The following is a 14,581-nucleotide window of genomic DNA, read 5'->3' on the forward strand; positions in this document are numbered from 1 at the left end:
TTACAGATTAGCTGCTTCCAATTAGCCTTTATTGCAACTTCCTTGTCCCACCACACGTGATGATACCACAATAAGCATATGGTTTCTATATATCTCACTGGGAGCAATGAGAGGTCAGCTTGCTGGATGGGTCACCCTTCATTTTACTGTGGATGGTGCTGGAGACCATGGCTGGGATTATGTGGCACACAAAACCCCATTTCTTTAGGAAACCAGACTAAATGTTTCCAGGCTAGGGTCACTAATGGTCAACATTTTGAAAAGGACATCCCATTTGAGGGAGAGAGGATTGTACCTCACTGTTATAAATAAATACAGAGAAACTTTAGGGAAGGAGCTTTGGAAGAGGGTCTTTGATTTAGCAGAGGGGAACAACATAGAGCACCCACCCCCTTTCCTTGTGCCTGCGGTGGGGACAAGGTGACTCAACCTGCGGCGTGGAGGGGTGAGGACCTGAGCAAAGGGGTTGGTACCCAGTGATCAAATGCCAGGGGTGATGGAGAGGTGCTGCTCTCGTTCTGGGGGGCATTTGGGCAACGGTTTCCTGCTGTCTTCTGGATTGCCAAATTTGCATCTCTGCCCTGGAAGCTAGACGCTTGTCCAGACAGAATAATTAATCCAGGAACACATGGCGCTCTGCCAGGAGGCTTTTTTTTTAATTAAAAACAGATCTGTTAAATTCTACTGAGAAACTGGCGTCTCTTATGAAATCATGAAATGTATGTCCGTGGTTCAAGGCCGCATGGTGAGGGTGCTCTGGGTAGGGCTCAACCCCCATAAAACCTGTGCACACCCATTTTGCAGGGAATTACTTCTTCTTTGCCTCCGAGGGCTGTATTTTTCCTCAAAGGAGTTACAAATTCACTAAGAGGCAGGACAGCAGTTGTCGTCTCCTACTGTGCCTGTTTTGGTGGCGTTTGGCCAGCTTGGGAGGTAAATGGGAGTCCCGCGTCCAGGGGCTCAGCAAGGTACGCTTGGGCTTAGAGGAGTCATCTGTCTCTCCGCATTTGGATGCAGGATTTTCCCTGCCTCTTTAAGTTAGTGATGAAGCACACTGATACCTCCTGGAGTGAGCCAGAGGTGCTTCATGGGACTATAAATGTGGGGTGTAGCGATGTAGGACAGCGAGATCTGGGGAAAGGCAGAGACAGAGGCTGGATGGTTCTCTCCAGCCACCATGTCTTGGTCCTGCCACTCAGATGCTGCAGAGGAGGATTGAGTGTCCCTGGCCAGACCCTGCCCCATCTCACCCCTGCTCTGCCTGTCCTCCCAGGGCCGGTGGGGAAGGATGTTTTCCTTGGTGAAGCCATACGAGAACCAGCGCTACGCCTCCCTGAAGAAGGAGTGTCAGCGACGGAAGCGGCTCTTTGAGGACCCGCTTTTCCCCGCCAACGATGACTCGCTTTTCTACAAGTCAAGGATCCAGGGCATCCAGTGGAAGCGACCAAAAGTAAGTGCACCCGTCCCCTTGCCCCTCAACACTGCTTTCCACCATCTCTGCTCTCAGGTATCCCTGAAAATGCACAGTGCATCCTTCACCAAGGATGCCAAGCCCCAGACAACATCGCCTCCCCCCAGCAAGGTTTATTTGCCCTGGCTTGGTATTGTGAGCCTCTGGGATACTAGGGAGACCTTCTGCACCCAGGTCCAGGCTGTTCTACCCGTGAGGTCTGAGAGCAAAGGAGGCTTCTCTGTGACTCAGTTTCCCCATGCGTAAAACAGAGAGATGGTTTGCAGCCAGGTTGGTGTTGGATACTCTTGTTAAGCCTAGCGGGTCCAGCAAAACAAAGTGTTATCTCTGAATACTCTTGGTGGTCCATTTGGAAAGGGAAAAGAAGATAAGCTTTGGGTAGGTGAGGTGGTTTTGGGGTCTTTGAGAGGTGCACCACCCATGTCCTCTGCAAAAAGCATTCTGCATGTCCTCCGCGCTGCTGTGTCTGCCATGGAGGCAGGTTGTAGGAGGCTGAGGGTAACGTTGCCTGTCCCCAGTGCTGCCTGTCCCCCTTCTGCTGTCCTCAGTGCCTGCCCAAAAGATGCACATCAGGGCCCGAGGGCACTATGGGGAACTTGTATGTCCTGGTATGGCCATCTGCGTGGGGTTGACCATGAGGCCACTTCTCCGACTACCAGGAAATACAAGGAGTCCCAGGGAGCAATGATAATTGCATCTGGGGAGAAGCAATATCACAACATCTAACACACCTGGGTTTCCTTCCTTGCCTGCGGGGAGAAGCAATCCTCTCTGCCCAGCCCGTGCTGTTTTGCACGCAGCTTGGTGACATTTCAGCGTGGCAGGGTTGCCTGAGCTGCCATTGTCATCTTCATCCCCTCTGGCAGCCCAGAAGATCAGCTGGCCTTTCGCAAGACAGTGCTGCGTCTGTCTGGGTGAGGGCAGTCTGGAAGGGTGGACAAAAAGGCTTTGTGTAAAGGCAGGGATGGAGCTGAACTGACTCTTTCTGTGTGGCAGGAGGGGTTGAGTCCCCCAGCATCGCACCGTGCTCCTCGTGGGAGGAGGTCTCACTTCCCTCTGTTCTGCCGTGGGCTTTTCCACACCAGCTCTGCCTGGACACAGGATTTGTGCAAAGCTCTGCGTGTTTTTTAGTTTATTCCCCATGTCTGCTGGAGTGGAAAGATGCTCTGGGCACAGCTGCCTTCTGAAGATAGGGCCCACCATGGTTTGGTTGCATTGTGGGGGACAACATAAACACACCTTGCACATCCCATTTATATAGCAGGTAGGTGATGCCTGAGACTTTTGCAACAGCTTTCTCTGGGACTAAAGGGTAGGGACGTATTTGACACCCCCTTGCTGGTTTGCATTCAGAGACACACACATTAATTCAGCCCCATGTCTAATGACAGAGCGTTGGATCCAGTTGTAGAGGGGCAAAGTTTGCTCATCTTGTGCTGACCATCTGTGTCTCAGAGCTTTTCTCCATTTTCTCTTCTGGCTTTCAGCTCACTTGCAGCCCTTGATGTTCAGGCATGTAGCATCCACTCTTGCTTAGGGAGACATGAGGTCAGCCAGCAAGATGTCATCCTCTTGCTGCCTTGCTCTGAAGAGCATGAGTTCTTTCTAAGAAGGCTTTCTGGACCTCCTGGTCTTCACCTGCAAGGTGGCCTGCTCATCTAGTCCAAGCCCATCCCTGCTGAAGCATGGAGTGAGTTCAAGCTCTTTCCCACCAGCCAGCTCTGCATTTTCATAAAATCATCGAATAGTTTGGGTTGGAAGGGACCTTTAAAGGTAAAGCAATTAGCAGAGGATGGTTGAACAGGGGCTTTTTCTGGCATGGGCTGGCAGTGGGAATGGGTGCTGGAAGTGGGTCCCAAGTCCAAACAAGGTCCTGTGTGCTTAACTAGACGTGGGGCTGGTCCCTCTTTAGCTGCTTCTGCACCAGATGAAGGGACCTTTGCCAGCAATTTCAGCACCAGAAGGAGTTGGTCCTGAGCAACAACAGACTCCTTGATGCCACTGTCTGGTAGGATCGTTTGATCAGACCTGTCTAACTGCCTTGACCACAAAATCACCATAAAAAAAGAGTTTGAGCTCAGATCTGCCCTGGTTACTGCTAAAGTTTCCAGAAGGCTCTTTCGCTAAAGGATTTCTCCAGGTTCTTTCTTTCAGTTGTTTATTTTGGCAAATTGACTGAATTTCATGGGGAGAAGAACTGCTTTGTGCCAGCCAATGCAAAGTGACATTTTTAGTTGCTGGACCCAATTCTGCCTGAATTCATACCAGGTCTTTAAGGGAGAAAGCCCAGCAAAAGGTCCCAACATCTTCTGCAAGAAAGCAAATGAGGTTCATCTAAGTGTTAGGGATCTTGAGATCTATCTCACTACTTTGCTGTCTGCAAGAGAGCTGGGAAACACCATCAGCTTCTCCAATTTAATGCAGTATTCGGTAGGGTCCAAAATGTCCATGAAATTCAAATCAACTACTCTGTACTGTGCAATTACCACACAAGCAGTTATTAAGCCACACTGAGTCCCTACAGCATCCTCCTTCTGTTACAACCAGCAAATCTTTCCGTAGATGATCACATTTTATTCTTGTTTAGAAAAAAAACCCAGAGTGATACTCCCAGCTTTTGGCAAATGCTGTTTTTGGGGACTTCCTGGCCCAGAAATGAAGTCTGCCGGTCCCAGGGCCGCTGTCTGCAGGGAGGGGATGGCGTGTACACACCGCTGTTATCTCTCAGGGCCGTGGCCATGGTTTGTTTTGGAGAGTTTCAGCTGAAACTGTGTGATGCAACCTAAGAGCTCACTATGCCTCTAGCTTTGCTGGGAGAGCAGAGTGGGTGGAGAGTGGAAATAAAAGCTGTCAGAAAGGTCACTTACGATCTGTGAAGTGATACGTAGGAGCTAAGTTTTACAGGCAAAGCACTTGGATGTGAAAAGTAGCTGTAGTGAACTCAGTCCCGGCTTTGAGAGGCAGGATCTCAGTCCCAGGTATTTACATGGTGCTAGTAGAGATCGAAACAGCCCATCCCTTCTGTGTGCATCCCTTCCTTCCCAACCAGGATCTGCCCTCATCCTTTCTGCTCCTCTCCACTCTCCCAAAGCCTGAGGATGCTTTAGCTAAAACAAAAAAAAACCAACCCCACAATCTGTGCAGTTCTACCCCTCTTGCTTGAGGTTTTTCTGGGCAGGGAGGAAAAAGGGAGGCTGAAGGGCTTTGTTGGAACAGCTCATGAATAACCCTTCCTAGGTCAGGCTGTTTTGCTTCAGCTTCCTCCCGCATCTGGCGTTGCAGCCTTTCCTGGAACAGGCTCAGCCTTATTCTTTCCAGCGGGATGTCCTCCCTCCCTCCCCTGCTTTCCCCTGGCCTTGAGCCCTGCTTTCGATGCCAGATCTTTGCAGAGGGAACAGCTGTTTGAGCCCTTTAATCGGGCTTTGGCTTCAGTGGTTGTTTGCCGGACATCTTCGGATGCAGCGTGGCGAAGCCAGAAAGCTAATTACTTGAGTGGATCGGGGGGAGGGAAGCCGGAGCATCAGCCTGAGCTGGGAGGGGGGTCCTGAAGAGCGTTGGTTTAGTGCATCCACTTAAAAAGGAGACTGGCTGCTCATTGCTGTACCAAAGCAGATTTTGGAGCTGGCTAGGGCAGTATCAGAGGCTTTCTGGCAGCAGCACTTGGCTGTTGCATTAGAAATTAAACCTAGCTGTTTAGGCTAAGCCCAAATCCCAGTACCTTGCTTGAAACTCCTTTCCCTTGCGCTCTACCTGCTACCATACAAAGAAGAGGGAGATCTCTGTATTCAGGCAAGTAGTACTACCCATAAAGAAGGTCTTAGCCTGATCCTCAGGCTCTGGGTTTTGCCCTCCCTGTTTGGGACAGGAAAGCTGGCAGTGCAGCACGAGAGCAGGAGTTTTAGTCTGTGCATTGGGTGAGCTGGTCTGGGCTTTTGGGGGCTAAGTAATTTTTGGGAGGGATGGTACTGACAAAAGGGGAAGGGAACAGATGAGATGCAGGCTGGGTGGCAGAAATAAGGGAAGATCTGGGGCACCCAGCTGTGTCTGTTGATCCCCTGGGGAAAAAACAGTGATGGTCCGGGGTGGAAGAGGGTCACCTGCCCTGTGGGAAAACAGTTCATCTCTTCTAATCGTCACTGGCCCAAACTCTCTGCTTGGGTACAGGCCACTTCCAGTGATGCTGTGGGATTGGTACAGGGTTAAATTAGGGTGATTAATACCCCTGGGCTTTAGCCAGGGCTTGTTTTCTGTCTGCAGCAAGGAGGCCCATGTGGTTCAGGTTCGGCCCACCAAGCGATGACCTGCTGCCGAGGCTGGTCACTAGCCAGGACAGATCTGGGCATCACTATGCTCCTGTGGGAAGCACATGAAGCCTGGTGGGAGGCTTACGCCATGCACAGATGTGATGTTGAACCAGGTGAACTGCATGCTCTGGTCCTTCAGCTCTTCCCAGGGAGTGAAGTTGAGACTGGAGAAGGTTGTTTCCTCCCTGTCCTGACCCTGTCCACAGCGGTGCATCTTCCGTAAGATGCAAAGTGGTTGGGACAAAAGATCCCGAAGATGCTGGGAGGGGACCAGGTGAGAACTCAGTGCTGAACTGCACCAAAAGTGATGTAATGAGAAGCTGTGATGAAGCAGAAGGGTTTCCAAGCAGGCTGTTGTCGCAGTGACTGGGTAGCTCAAGGTGATGTGTGGTGATGGTTGAACCTGAGCTGCACCTCTGCACTGTGAGTTCAAGCCTGGCTGTTTGCAACCACCAGAGAAACTCTCTTGCATGAAGTCTACACCCTCCCATCTTCAGGGGAAGAGTTTTGCCCTCCAACCCTGTTTCTCACTATTTTTATATCTCTCCAGTATTTGCTTGCAAGAACCGAGTTACCTCTGCAAGAATTGTCAAGGGAGGTTGTTGCTGATTAAACAGCATAAAGGTAGATTCTTGCTAAATGGCAGTGTTATTTTATCTGGATGAAGGCAATGTCATTTGGAGGGGAAAGTCTGAGAGTCAGAATAGTTTTGGGGGAGACAGAGAGGCCAGGTGTTTTGGGAAGGGTTGTGGGAAGCAGGTGGTCTTAGGGCAGTAGGGCCGTGGTGTTTTCAGGCCAGATGCTCTCATTCACAGCCGTGGGGTTTTTTTTCCAGCCAGACAAGAGGAATCATCTTGTAGAAACTGAGAAAATACCATTTTTCAGTAGCCACTTCCCTGTTGGCCTGACATATATCTAGCCTGACTTGTGTGTAGGGGTTTTGTCCGTTATATCCATTGTCTCCTGAATTCAATGCTATGGTGTATGGAGGATGAAGAGATGTTGCAGGATGGGAGAGCATCTCTCAGATCCCCTTTTCCTTGTGTTATTAAGCACTTAGCTCCTTTTGCTTGCTGAGTGAGGGTTATACAATCAATCCCCGTGGGGTTTTCCTGGAAGGGGAAAGGAGTCAATGAACTAATTCACTAAAAGCAGGACCGGCACTTGCCTGCTTGCGAGTTTCTGCATTAAAAGGTCTTTTCCCCAGTGTATAGTGCAGGCTGGGAAGCTGGCAAAAACACAAGGGTGAAGATAATGGGGAAGACAGAGGTTAAGTTCTCGCAGTTCTTTGCTCTGAGAGCTCACCCGAAGCAGGCGCACGGAGGCAATTAAAATGGTAATGGTTATTGGGAGCAATAACATTCTGGTGCCCCACTTGGAGCTTCTTCTGCCAGAAATATTAACCTCTGGCACCTGCGCTCCAGGGATGTCTTTGCTCAGCTTTTTGCAGCTTTTTGGCCTGTCTCGCTCAGATTTGGTCCTGCCCGAAGGATGCTTGTGGTTAGCATTGATGCTGAGGTTCCTCTGTGCTGCTGGGTGGACTGAGGGTTCGTCTCCTCCGAGCAGAGTCTGTCATCTGTCTGTGACCCGTCACGGGAGTCAGAGTCCTTCCAGACCTTTGCGTTTCTCAGCTTAAGAATTTATGAGCCACTCGCCTGTTAATTTATCTGCCGTTTTCAGTAAAGCCTGGAGCTGATTGCCAGTCTGGTCGCGCCTTGCCAGGAAAGGATTTGGTCACCATTTAATGCAATCTCTGAATTGACCTTTGTTTTATGTTTTTTAAGCCATTCACAGGCTCCCCCATCCCTTCCCATCAAGGATGGACAAGAGAATCTTTGTTATTATTTATGCTTATTTTAAAAGGTCTCTCCTCTCATTAAACATGATGCTGACCCTGGATGTGTTCCAGCAGATCTTGCTGGATCCTCCCAGGGCCATGGCCCCATGGTACCAGGCAAATATGCTCTCCCCCTTTGCCCCAAAGAGGATAAGGCGTGATAAGCTGCCCGACATGAATATGGCTCACTGCAGCCTTCGATAAGAAATTAGCCAGCCAGTCCGCTCTGTCCTTGGCATCAGAAGGACATGGCCTTAAATGCAAAAGCAACAATAAAATCAGTGGATTAGATTCATTGCCTGCTCTTAATGCAACTGCGTGTCGGTGTCTAGAAATGGATAAAGGGGAAGAGCATAACAATAGCAGAGGGTATTGCAGAAAGGAGCCTTGGGCATCCACAGCCCTCTGAGCTCCATGGGAGGGAATGGTGCAAATCCTCCCAGATTTGGCTCTGGGGTGCCAGAGGGGCACATTCAACCTGCGGAGCAGGTACAGAGGTAGGTATGGCCTGGATCAGCCCAGCCCTTAATCTTGGTGCAAGCTGGGAGGTGCTGCACCACCTGTGAGCTCTAATTTTTGAGCCCTCAGAGACAATGGGACTTTGGGGCAATTTGCCTGTGTTAAGGGCAGGCTTGGCCCTGCTGGAAGAAGTGCCTTTTGCCGAAGCCCTGGCAAAGTCCCCTTGCAGAGGCTCAATCAGGCACGGTGCTGCTTCTTGCAGAAGGAAAATAAAACATGAGATGCAGTAAAACCGAGGGTTGAGTCCCACTGCTGCAAGAAGTGGTTAAAGAAAGAAAGAAATAGGAGATGTTGGTGGGAGGATGACAGCTGGAGCCATGCTGGCCCTGCGGTTGGGGCAGAAAAGGAGCCGTTTCCTTGGTCTGGCGAATTCAAAGCCAGAGGGGACCGTTGTCGATGTGTCTGCTAATTTCTGCATAGCGAGAGGGCACGGCACTTCCTTGCATTAACTCCCTGTTGAACTAAACTTGACCTGCTTCCTCTAAGCACCATCCAGTTTTGTTTTTCCAGGAGAGGAAAATCCACTGTGGCTCTGGATCACTTGCTCTGGAGTCCGGTTCTGTCTCAGGATTTGCTTTTTTTGTGTGTGTGTATGAATTGGCTTAGCTTCAGCTTACACCCCTTGGATCTTGTGTGCACATTTGCTTGCTTCTGCATTTCTGTTCCCTTTAAATATATGGTAACCCTGTAATGCCTATGTGATTGGGGCAGAGGGATACCTACACCTGTAAAGAAACAGGGACAAACCCTCTCTCCATCATCTTCCCTTCTTGCCTCACTCAGCAGAGCCTGGACTCCTGTCCAGTCCAGAAGCATCGATGTCTTGACCGGGGACGAATAAATGCAGTAAGCGTCTGTCTTTGTAAACACCCCAGGGCAAGGGCTTGTCCTTTCCTTGCTGCCAAAATGACTTGACGCCATCTGAATTATTTGTACGGAGCATTAAATTCTCCAAGTCGTCCCTTTTTAAAATAAAACCCCGTCGCAGTTTGACAGTAAGTGGAATGGCACTGTTTCTCCTCTGATATATATAATTTAACACAGAGACTGTGCAAATACTGCCCCTAAGCCCTACAAAGATTAAAGACCTGGATATGAGGCAGACTGAAATGTGCGGTGCAGGGAAGCATGGTAGGGTGGGATTTTTGTCCTAAGCGAAGGCACTTTGCCCAATGCAATCATTTAGACCTGTGTGTCCTGAAACACTGTGCAATGGGGGGATGAATTCCTTGGGATGGTGCTGCCCTGCTTGACCACCCTACCCATGCTCATGGCCATCTGTCGCCAACCTGCCATCTGCGGCTATAGGGACCCGGTGCTCAGCTCCCTGCTACGTCCCAGGCACCTCTACGGACAAGACAGTCTTGAACTGGGGCACTTGGAGAAGTGGAGGAGAAGGAAAAGCATCCTTGAGACAGGACAAAACCTTTAGGTGTTGGCAGTGCCCTGGAGCACAGCACAGGTGCTCAGTAGCTGAGCTCACCAGGGCCAAGACTGCACAGCGAGGAGCCAACCTGTGTGATCTGTTGACCCCTTCACACCCCCATCTGGATGCTGATTGCTGTGAAAACCCACCAATAGGTCCCTTGTAGACTATCCTTCAGCATAGAAAGTACAGCCAAAAGCAGCACCCCAGGGTGATGCCCTCATGGGAGTTTGCAAAATGCTCTGCCTTCACCGCCTTTTTGGCCCTGGCTTCTCAGGTGCCCTAAAGGAGATCAGTGTTTCAGCCACTGTTCCCAGTCCCTGTGGGGCGGGGGCAACCTGGCGCCACTTCTCCACCCCTCAAGGCTGGTCGTGTCTTGCTCAGGTCTCATGAGAAGAAATCAGGTCAGCAAAGGTGAGCTGAAGCATCTGTCCCCTTCGGGTGATAGCTGGGACCAGCAGGAGCTGTGTTGACCAACAAGGCAACAGACTGCCGCTTGGGAAGGGTGACCTGTGTCAAGGGGTTCGTGTAGATTTGAAACAAAGCATCTCATATCTTTATTATTTCTAGATCTTTGGGAAGAAACCACCATTCGGTGATGCATTCCTCCCAGTTCCCCTCCAAGAAGGAAAAGGGTGGACAAACCATCTTAATGGAGAGTGGTCATGGATGGTTAAAGCTTGACTGTGGCCTGATACAAGTACCACTGAGAGAACCGTGTGAGAATTAATGATGGAAAACGTAAACAGAGTGCTTAATAACTGGAGAAACTGGCTAAAGGTATAACCGTACATGTTTAGCTTGTTTACAGCCTGTGTAAACCTCATAGTGAGTTTGTGTGGAGACCCTGTGCTACTTATTGCTGGGAAAGCTTGTGCATGTTCCTGTCTTGGAGCTGCTGCTGCTGTACCTGCGTTGTTGTGTCTCTCGGTAACCTGGCAGCCAACTGAGCGTGAGTTGAAGGCTCCAAAGTCTCGTCTGGAAATGCTGCGTATTGCCTGTGTTACTGGGAAAGTCGAGCAGATCAGGAGGACGTCACCGTAGGGGAAAGTGGTGTTACCAAGGAGAGATGAAGCTTGCTTGAATTTGATGTCTCTGTGAATTCCTGTGATTTCCTGACTCGAGCCCATGGCCCCATGGGAAGATCCCCGCTGGTTGTTAAATACAGGATTCATCCTTTTTGGTGAACACCCCCCTTGGAGGTGCCAACCAGTGCTGGGTCCTTACGGCCAACCCTGCTGCCAAGTTCCTCTCCACTTCCTTCTCTCATCAGTGGCAGGAGCTCAGCCTTTTCCTGGTGGCTGAATACTGAATCATTTTCTTTAAATAATGCCCCTCTTTGTCCCTTCTCCCAGCTAACAGAAGCTCATGAGTCCACATGATAGAATTGAGAGGGTGGTTATCTCATAAAGCGGGTTTCTCTGTTTGCAAAGCTACACCCAGGGTATGAATAACCAGAATTAGGTGTGGGCTGGAAGTCATTTCTTTAAATTGCTTGAACTCATGGTAACCTCTTCATCGTCATTGCATACTCAGGGATTAATTTGGACTGTGGTGAGGTCAAGTCCTAGTCTTGGATTGAGGTGCTGCAGTGCTATAAATATGACACAATCACAAACCAAAGGGCAGTTCCTCACCCTGGGACATATGGCTCAAGGGGGTGTGGGAGGTACCCCCGTGGAAAAGTATTTAGGAGGTTTTGATCTGAGATATGCACAGTGAAGGGTGGAGGTAACTTTCCTTTCTTTGCGGCTTCGGGTTCTTTCTTTTCCCATCAATAACTTGGCTCTCAGGATAATTAAAAAAAAAAAAAAGACCAAACAGAACAAAAAACCTGCGTGATTTAGATTCATAAATCCTGGTTTAGAAGATTGGCTTTCAGTGACACACAGGAATTAAGATGCAGGCAGCAGGCACAAGTGCCAAAACTGAATGATGTCGCTCGGAGACAGAAATGGTGCAGTCCAGCTCATGGCCACATCAGCTCGCTCCAGGATTTCACAATAGCTCTGTGATGAGTGGGTGGTTTTGGACCATTCCTCCCGAAATACTGTGGTTTCTCACAGCAGGGCTTACTTGAATAGGTTTCTCCCTTTCCACCAACACATCCCCACCACCGTGTCTTCCAGGGTGGGGGCTGATGGCTCAAAAGTGGTGCAAGCTGTGGAACATCCTCATGGCTCGTGCCTGTGGTTCATGGTCCCTCACATGTACCAGCGTGACTGTGAACCTCCCAAGAACAAGTTTGGGGCCTGATGCAGAGAGTTTCAAGCCAAAGCCATTCCTCTGGTTGAGATTAGAGCCCACAACTAGAAGTGCTGGTGCAATTGAGGGTGCAGCATACCATGGTGAGAGGACGGGCTTTGAAGGGTGGGTGTGTTTTAAACCCATGATGCTGCCAAGCCCTGCAAATCGTTAGCACCATCCCAAGGGAGCTTGGTCAAAAGAAATCCATAGGAGAGCTCAGGACTGGGATATAATAGAGGATGGGGGGACTTGGGAGAAGGTGGCCAGCAGCACTGTGGTGGATTGGAGGGGTATATCTATCACAGGGTGTTAAAGTTAAAACAGCCATGGGAGCTTGTTTTTGTTTCTCCTCCTCCAGCCTTTTGGTGTAGCTCCCTAGAGGCTATGCCTACATGTACCAAGATTTAAGGGAAGGAGATCCAGGTGGAGCCATCTCTGAGAGATGCTGCATTTGCTCAGTGTCCTCTCCTTTACTTCTCAAGACTGTAGCTGTGTGCACCTGTAAGGGTCAGGCTGGCTCAGGTGATGCAGCCTGAAAAGGAGCCGAGTGACATCATTTCCATAAAGGAATGACGGCTGGTGCTGTCACCAGACTGCTCTGGGACTTGAAACCAGGAGGGACCACTTCTGCCTCTGGATGGGGTCATCTGGGGCACATCATCTCACTGCTCTGAACATCCCACCCGGCAGTTTAGCGGCGAGGCATGTGAAGACTTTTCTGCTTCCATGCTGAGATCTGCAGATCTCAGGGCTGTCAGGATCCAGGGAGTATCGTTTCTTAGCGGCTCTGCAACCAGACGTAATGAAAGAGCTCGCTGTGGGAGAGGCAGTCCAGGGGGGGCTACATCTGAATGCATGGAGATGCTAAAAGCCAGGCTGTGGTGGCCTCTGTGTCAGTCTTGGCTGGGCAGAGACCAGAGTTCTGGGTTGAGTAACGGTGAGACTTTCCAAGAGTGCATCCCTGGAGAGTGCAGGCAGGAGGAATAGGAACGGTGGGTCCAAGGTCTCTGTGCTTGTTCCAGTCTCCTTCCCATTTTTCTCCCCCTCTGTCTGCTCCTGGGTGCAGTGCTCTCAAAGCATGTTGTGTCTCTCTACATCTCATTGCTTTAAGAGAGACCTTTTTGGTGCCTTTGTACTTTGGATACCCGGAAGAAAAAACCGCAGAAGGACCTGTCAAGGCTGCTAAGCTTGCAAATTGACCTTTAGATGTTGTTTGCTGCTGTCCCCGGTCTTCCTGGTGCCAAAACAAATGGCACGGTGTAGTGCTGAGGTACACAAAGCAGAGTCATGGGGTTGGTGGGGAGTGTATTTTTTTGATGTCTCCCTTTACAAGCGAGTCCTGTTTGCTGTAGGTGGAGTGTCGAATGCCTTCTGCGTGGCGTGGGAGCTGATAACAGATACAAATGTGTATACAATGAGATACTCTGGGTGGATTAGCATTAGGGATGCCTGACGGAGGCAATACAAACCCCCACAAACAGTTTCACGGAGTGTAGATATTACCAACCAAACCTAGCGATAGGACAAGAGGAAACGGTCTCAAGTTGTGCCAGGGGAGGTTCAGGCTGGACATTAGAAAGAACTTCGTCACTGTAAGAGTCGTTAGGCATTGGAACGGGCTCCCCAGGGAGGTGGTGGAGTCACCATCCCTGGAGGTGTTCAAAAAACGTTTAGATGTGGCGCTTCAAGACATGGTTTAGTGGGTTTAGCGGGCATGGTGGCATCAGGTATACGGTTGGACTTCATGATCTTTGAGGTCTCTTTCAACCATAAAGATTCTATGATTCTGTGATTCTACCCTTTGATGTGAAGCCAAGCCACTGAGAATATATTTTTTAGTAGGGCCTGTAGCAGTAGGACAAAGTGTCATGGTTTTAAACTAAACAAGGGTAGATTCAGACTAGATATAAGGAATGAATTTTTTATGATGAGGCCTGGTAAAACACTGGCAGAGGTTGCCCAGAGAGGGGGTCAATGCCCCATCCCTGGACACATTCCAGGTCAGGTTGGATGGGGCTCTGAGCAACCTGATGTGGTTGAAGATGTCCCTGCTCATGGCAGGGGGGTTGGACTAGATGGCCTTTAAAGGTCCTTCCAACCCAAAGCATTCCATGATTTTATGATTGTATAATAATCCCTCTGAAAACATGGATCCCTGGTTTTCTGAACACACCCTATTTCCCTTCCCTATGTCGCCCTGATGCAAATTTTTTAATTGCCCTTTTTGCAGAATCACATCTCAATGCAGATACCTGCAGCAAGGCAGCGCAGGGACCTTTGTGTCAGCCGTGCTTGGACACCTCTTGCTCTCTTGGCTCTGTGAGTGACATTTAAGACACAGGATCCCTTTGGTTCCCCATCGCCCAGGAGAGGAGAAGTGCAGCCATGCTAATACATCATCTTGCTGATTTTGCAAGTCTGAGTGAAAGCATTGTTCCTGAAACAGCCAGGCTCTGCAATGCAATTAGACCGGTCTGCTCCTTGCAAAGTCTTGTTAGCAAAAAGTGATCCTGGCATGCAGCAGATGTTGTATCTCACATAGCTATTTTCTCCCTTTAGCTTTTTCCCTCCCCGCAGCTGGTTTGACACGATCCAGATCCCCAGTGAATCTAAAGCTCAGAAATCTGTGCTGGGAAACATTTGTGATAAGACAGTTCACCAATTATAAAGCCAATTAGAGGGTGATTTCCTCATTACTACCCTGTGTAGAATTGGACTGGCTGGAGAAGATGAGAGTGGTATTTTCTGGTCTAAATGCATTTGGAAGGAAATTGTGT

General features: G+C 49.6%; 1 protein-coding gene across 1 annotated transcript in view; it reads left to right on the top strand.

Annotated features, from left to right (window-relative positions):
• Window positions 1–1,288: 1,288 nt before the first annotated feature.
• The window catches only part of CAPN5 (calpain 5), a gene marked incomplete at its 3' end in the record, with an annotated part of 32,215 nt that continues 18,922 nt past the window's right edge, over window positions 1,289–14,581 (top strand). The window contains exon 1 of the mRNA XM_009696542.1: window positions 1,289–1,450. Within this exon, the coding sequence (XP_009694844.1) occupies window positions 1,289–1,450 (162 nt within the window). The remainder of the gene's footprint in view (window positions 1,451–14,581) is intronic.

The sequence above is a fragment of the Cariama cristata genome, unplaced genomic scaffold (genome assembly GCF_000690535.1).
Source record: "Cariama cristata isolate BGI_N322 unplaced genomic scaffold, ASM69053v1 scaffold18343, whole genome shotgun sequence".
Lineage (NCBI taxonomy): Eukaryota > Metazoa > Chordata > Aves > Cariamiformes > Cariamidae > Cariama > Cariama cristata.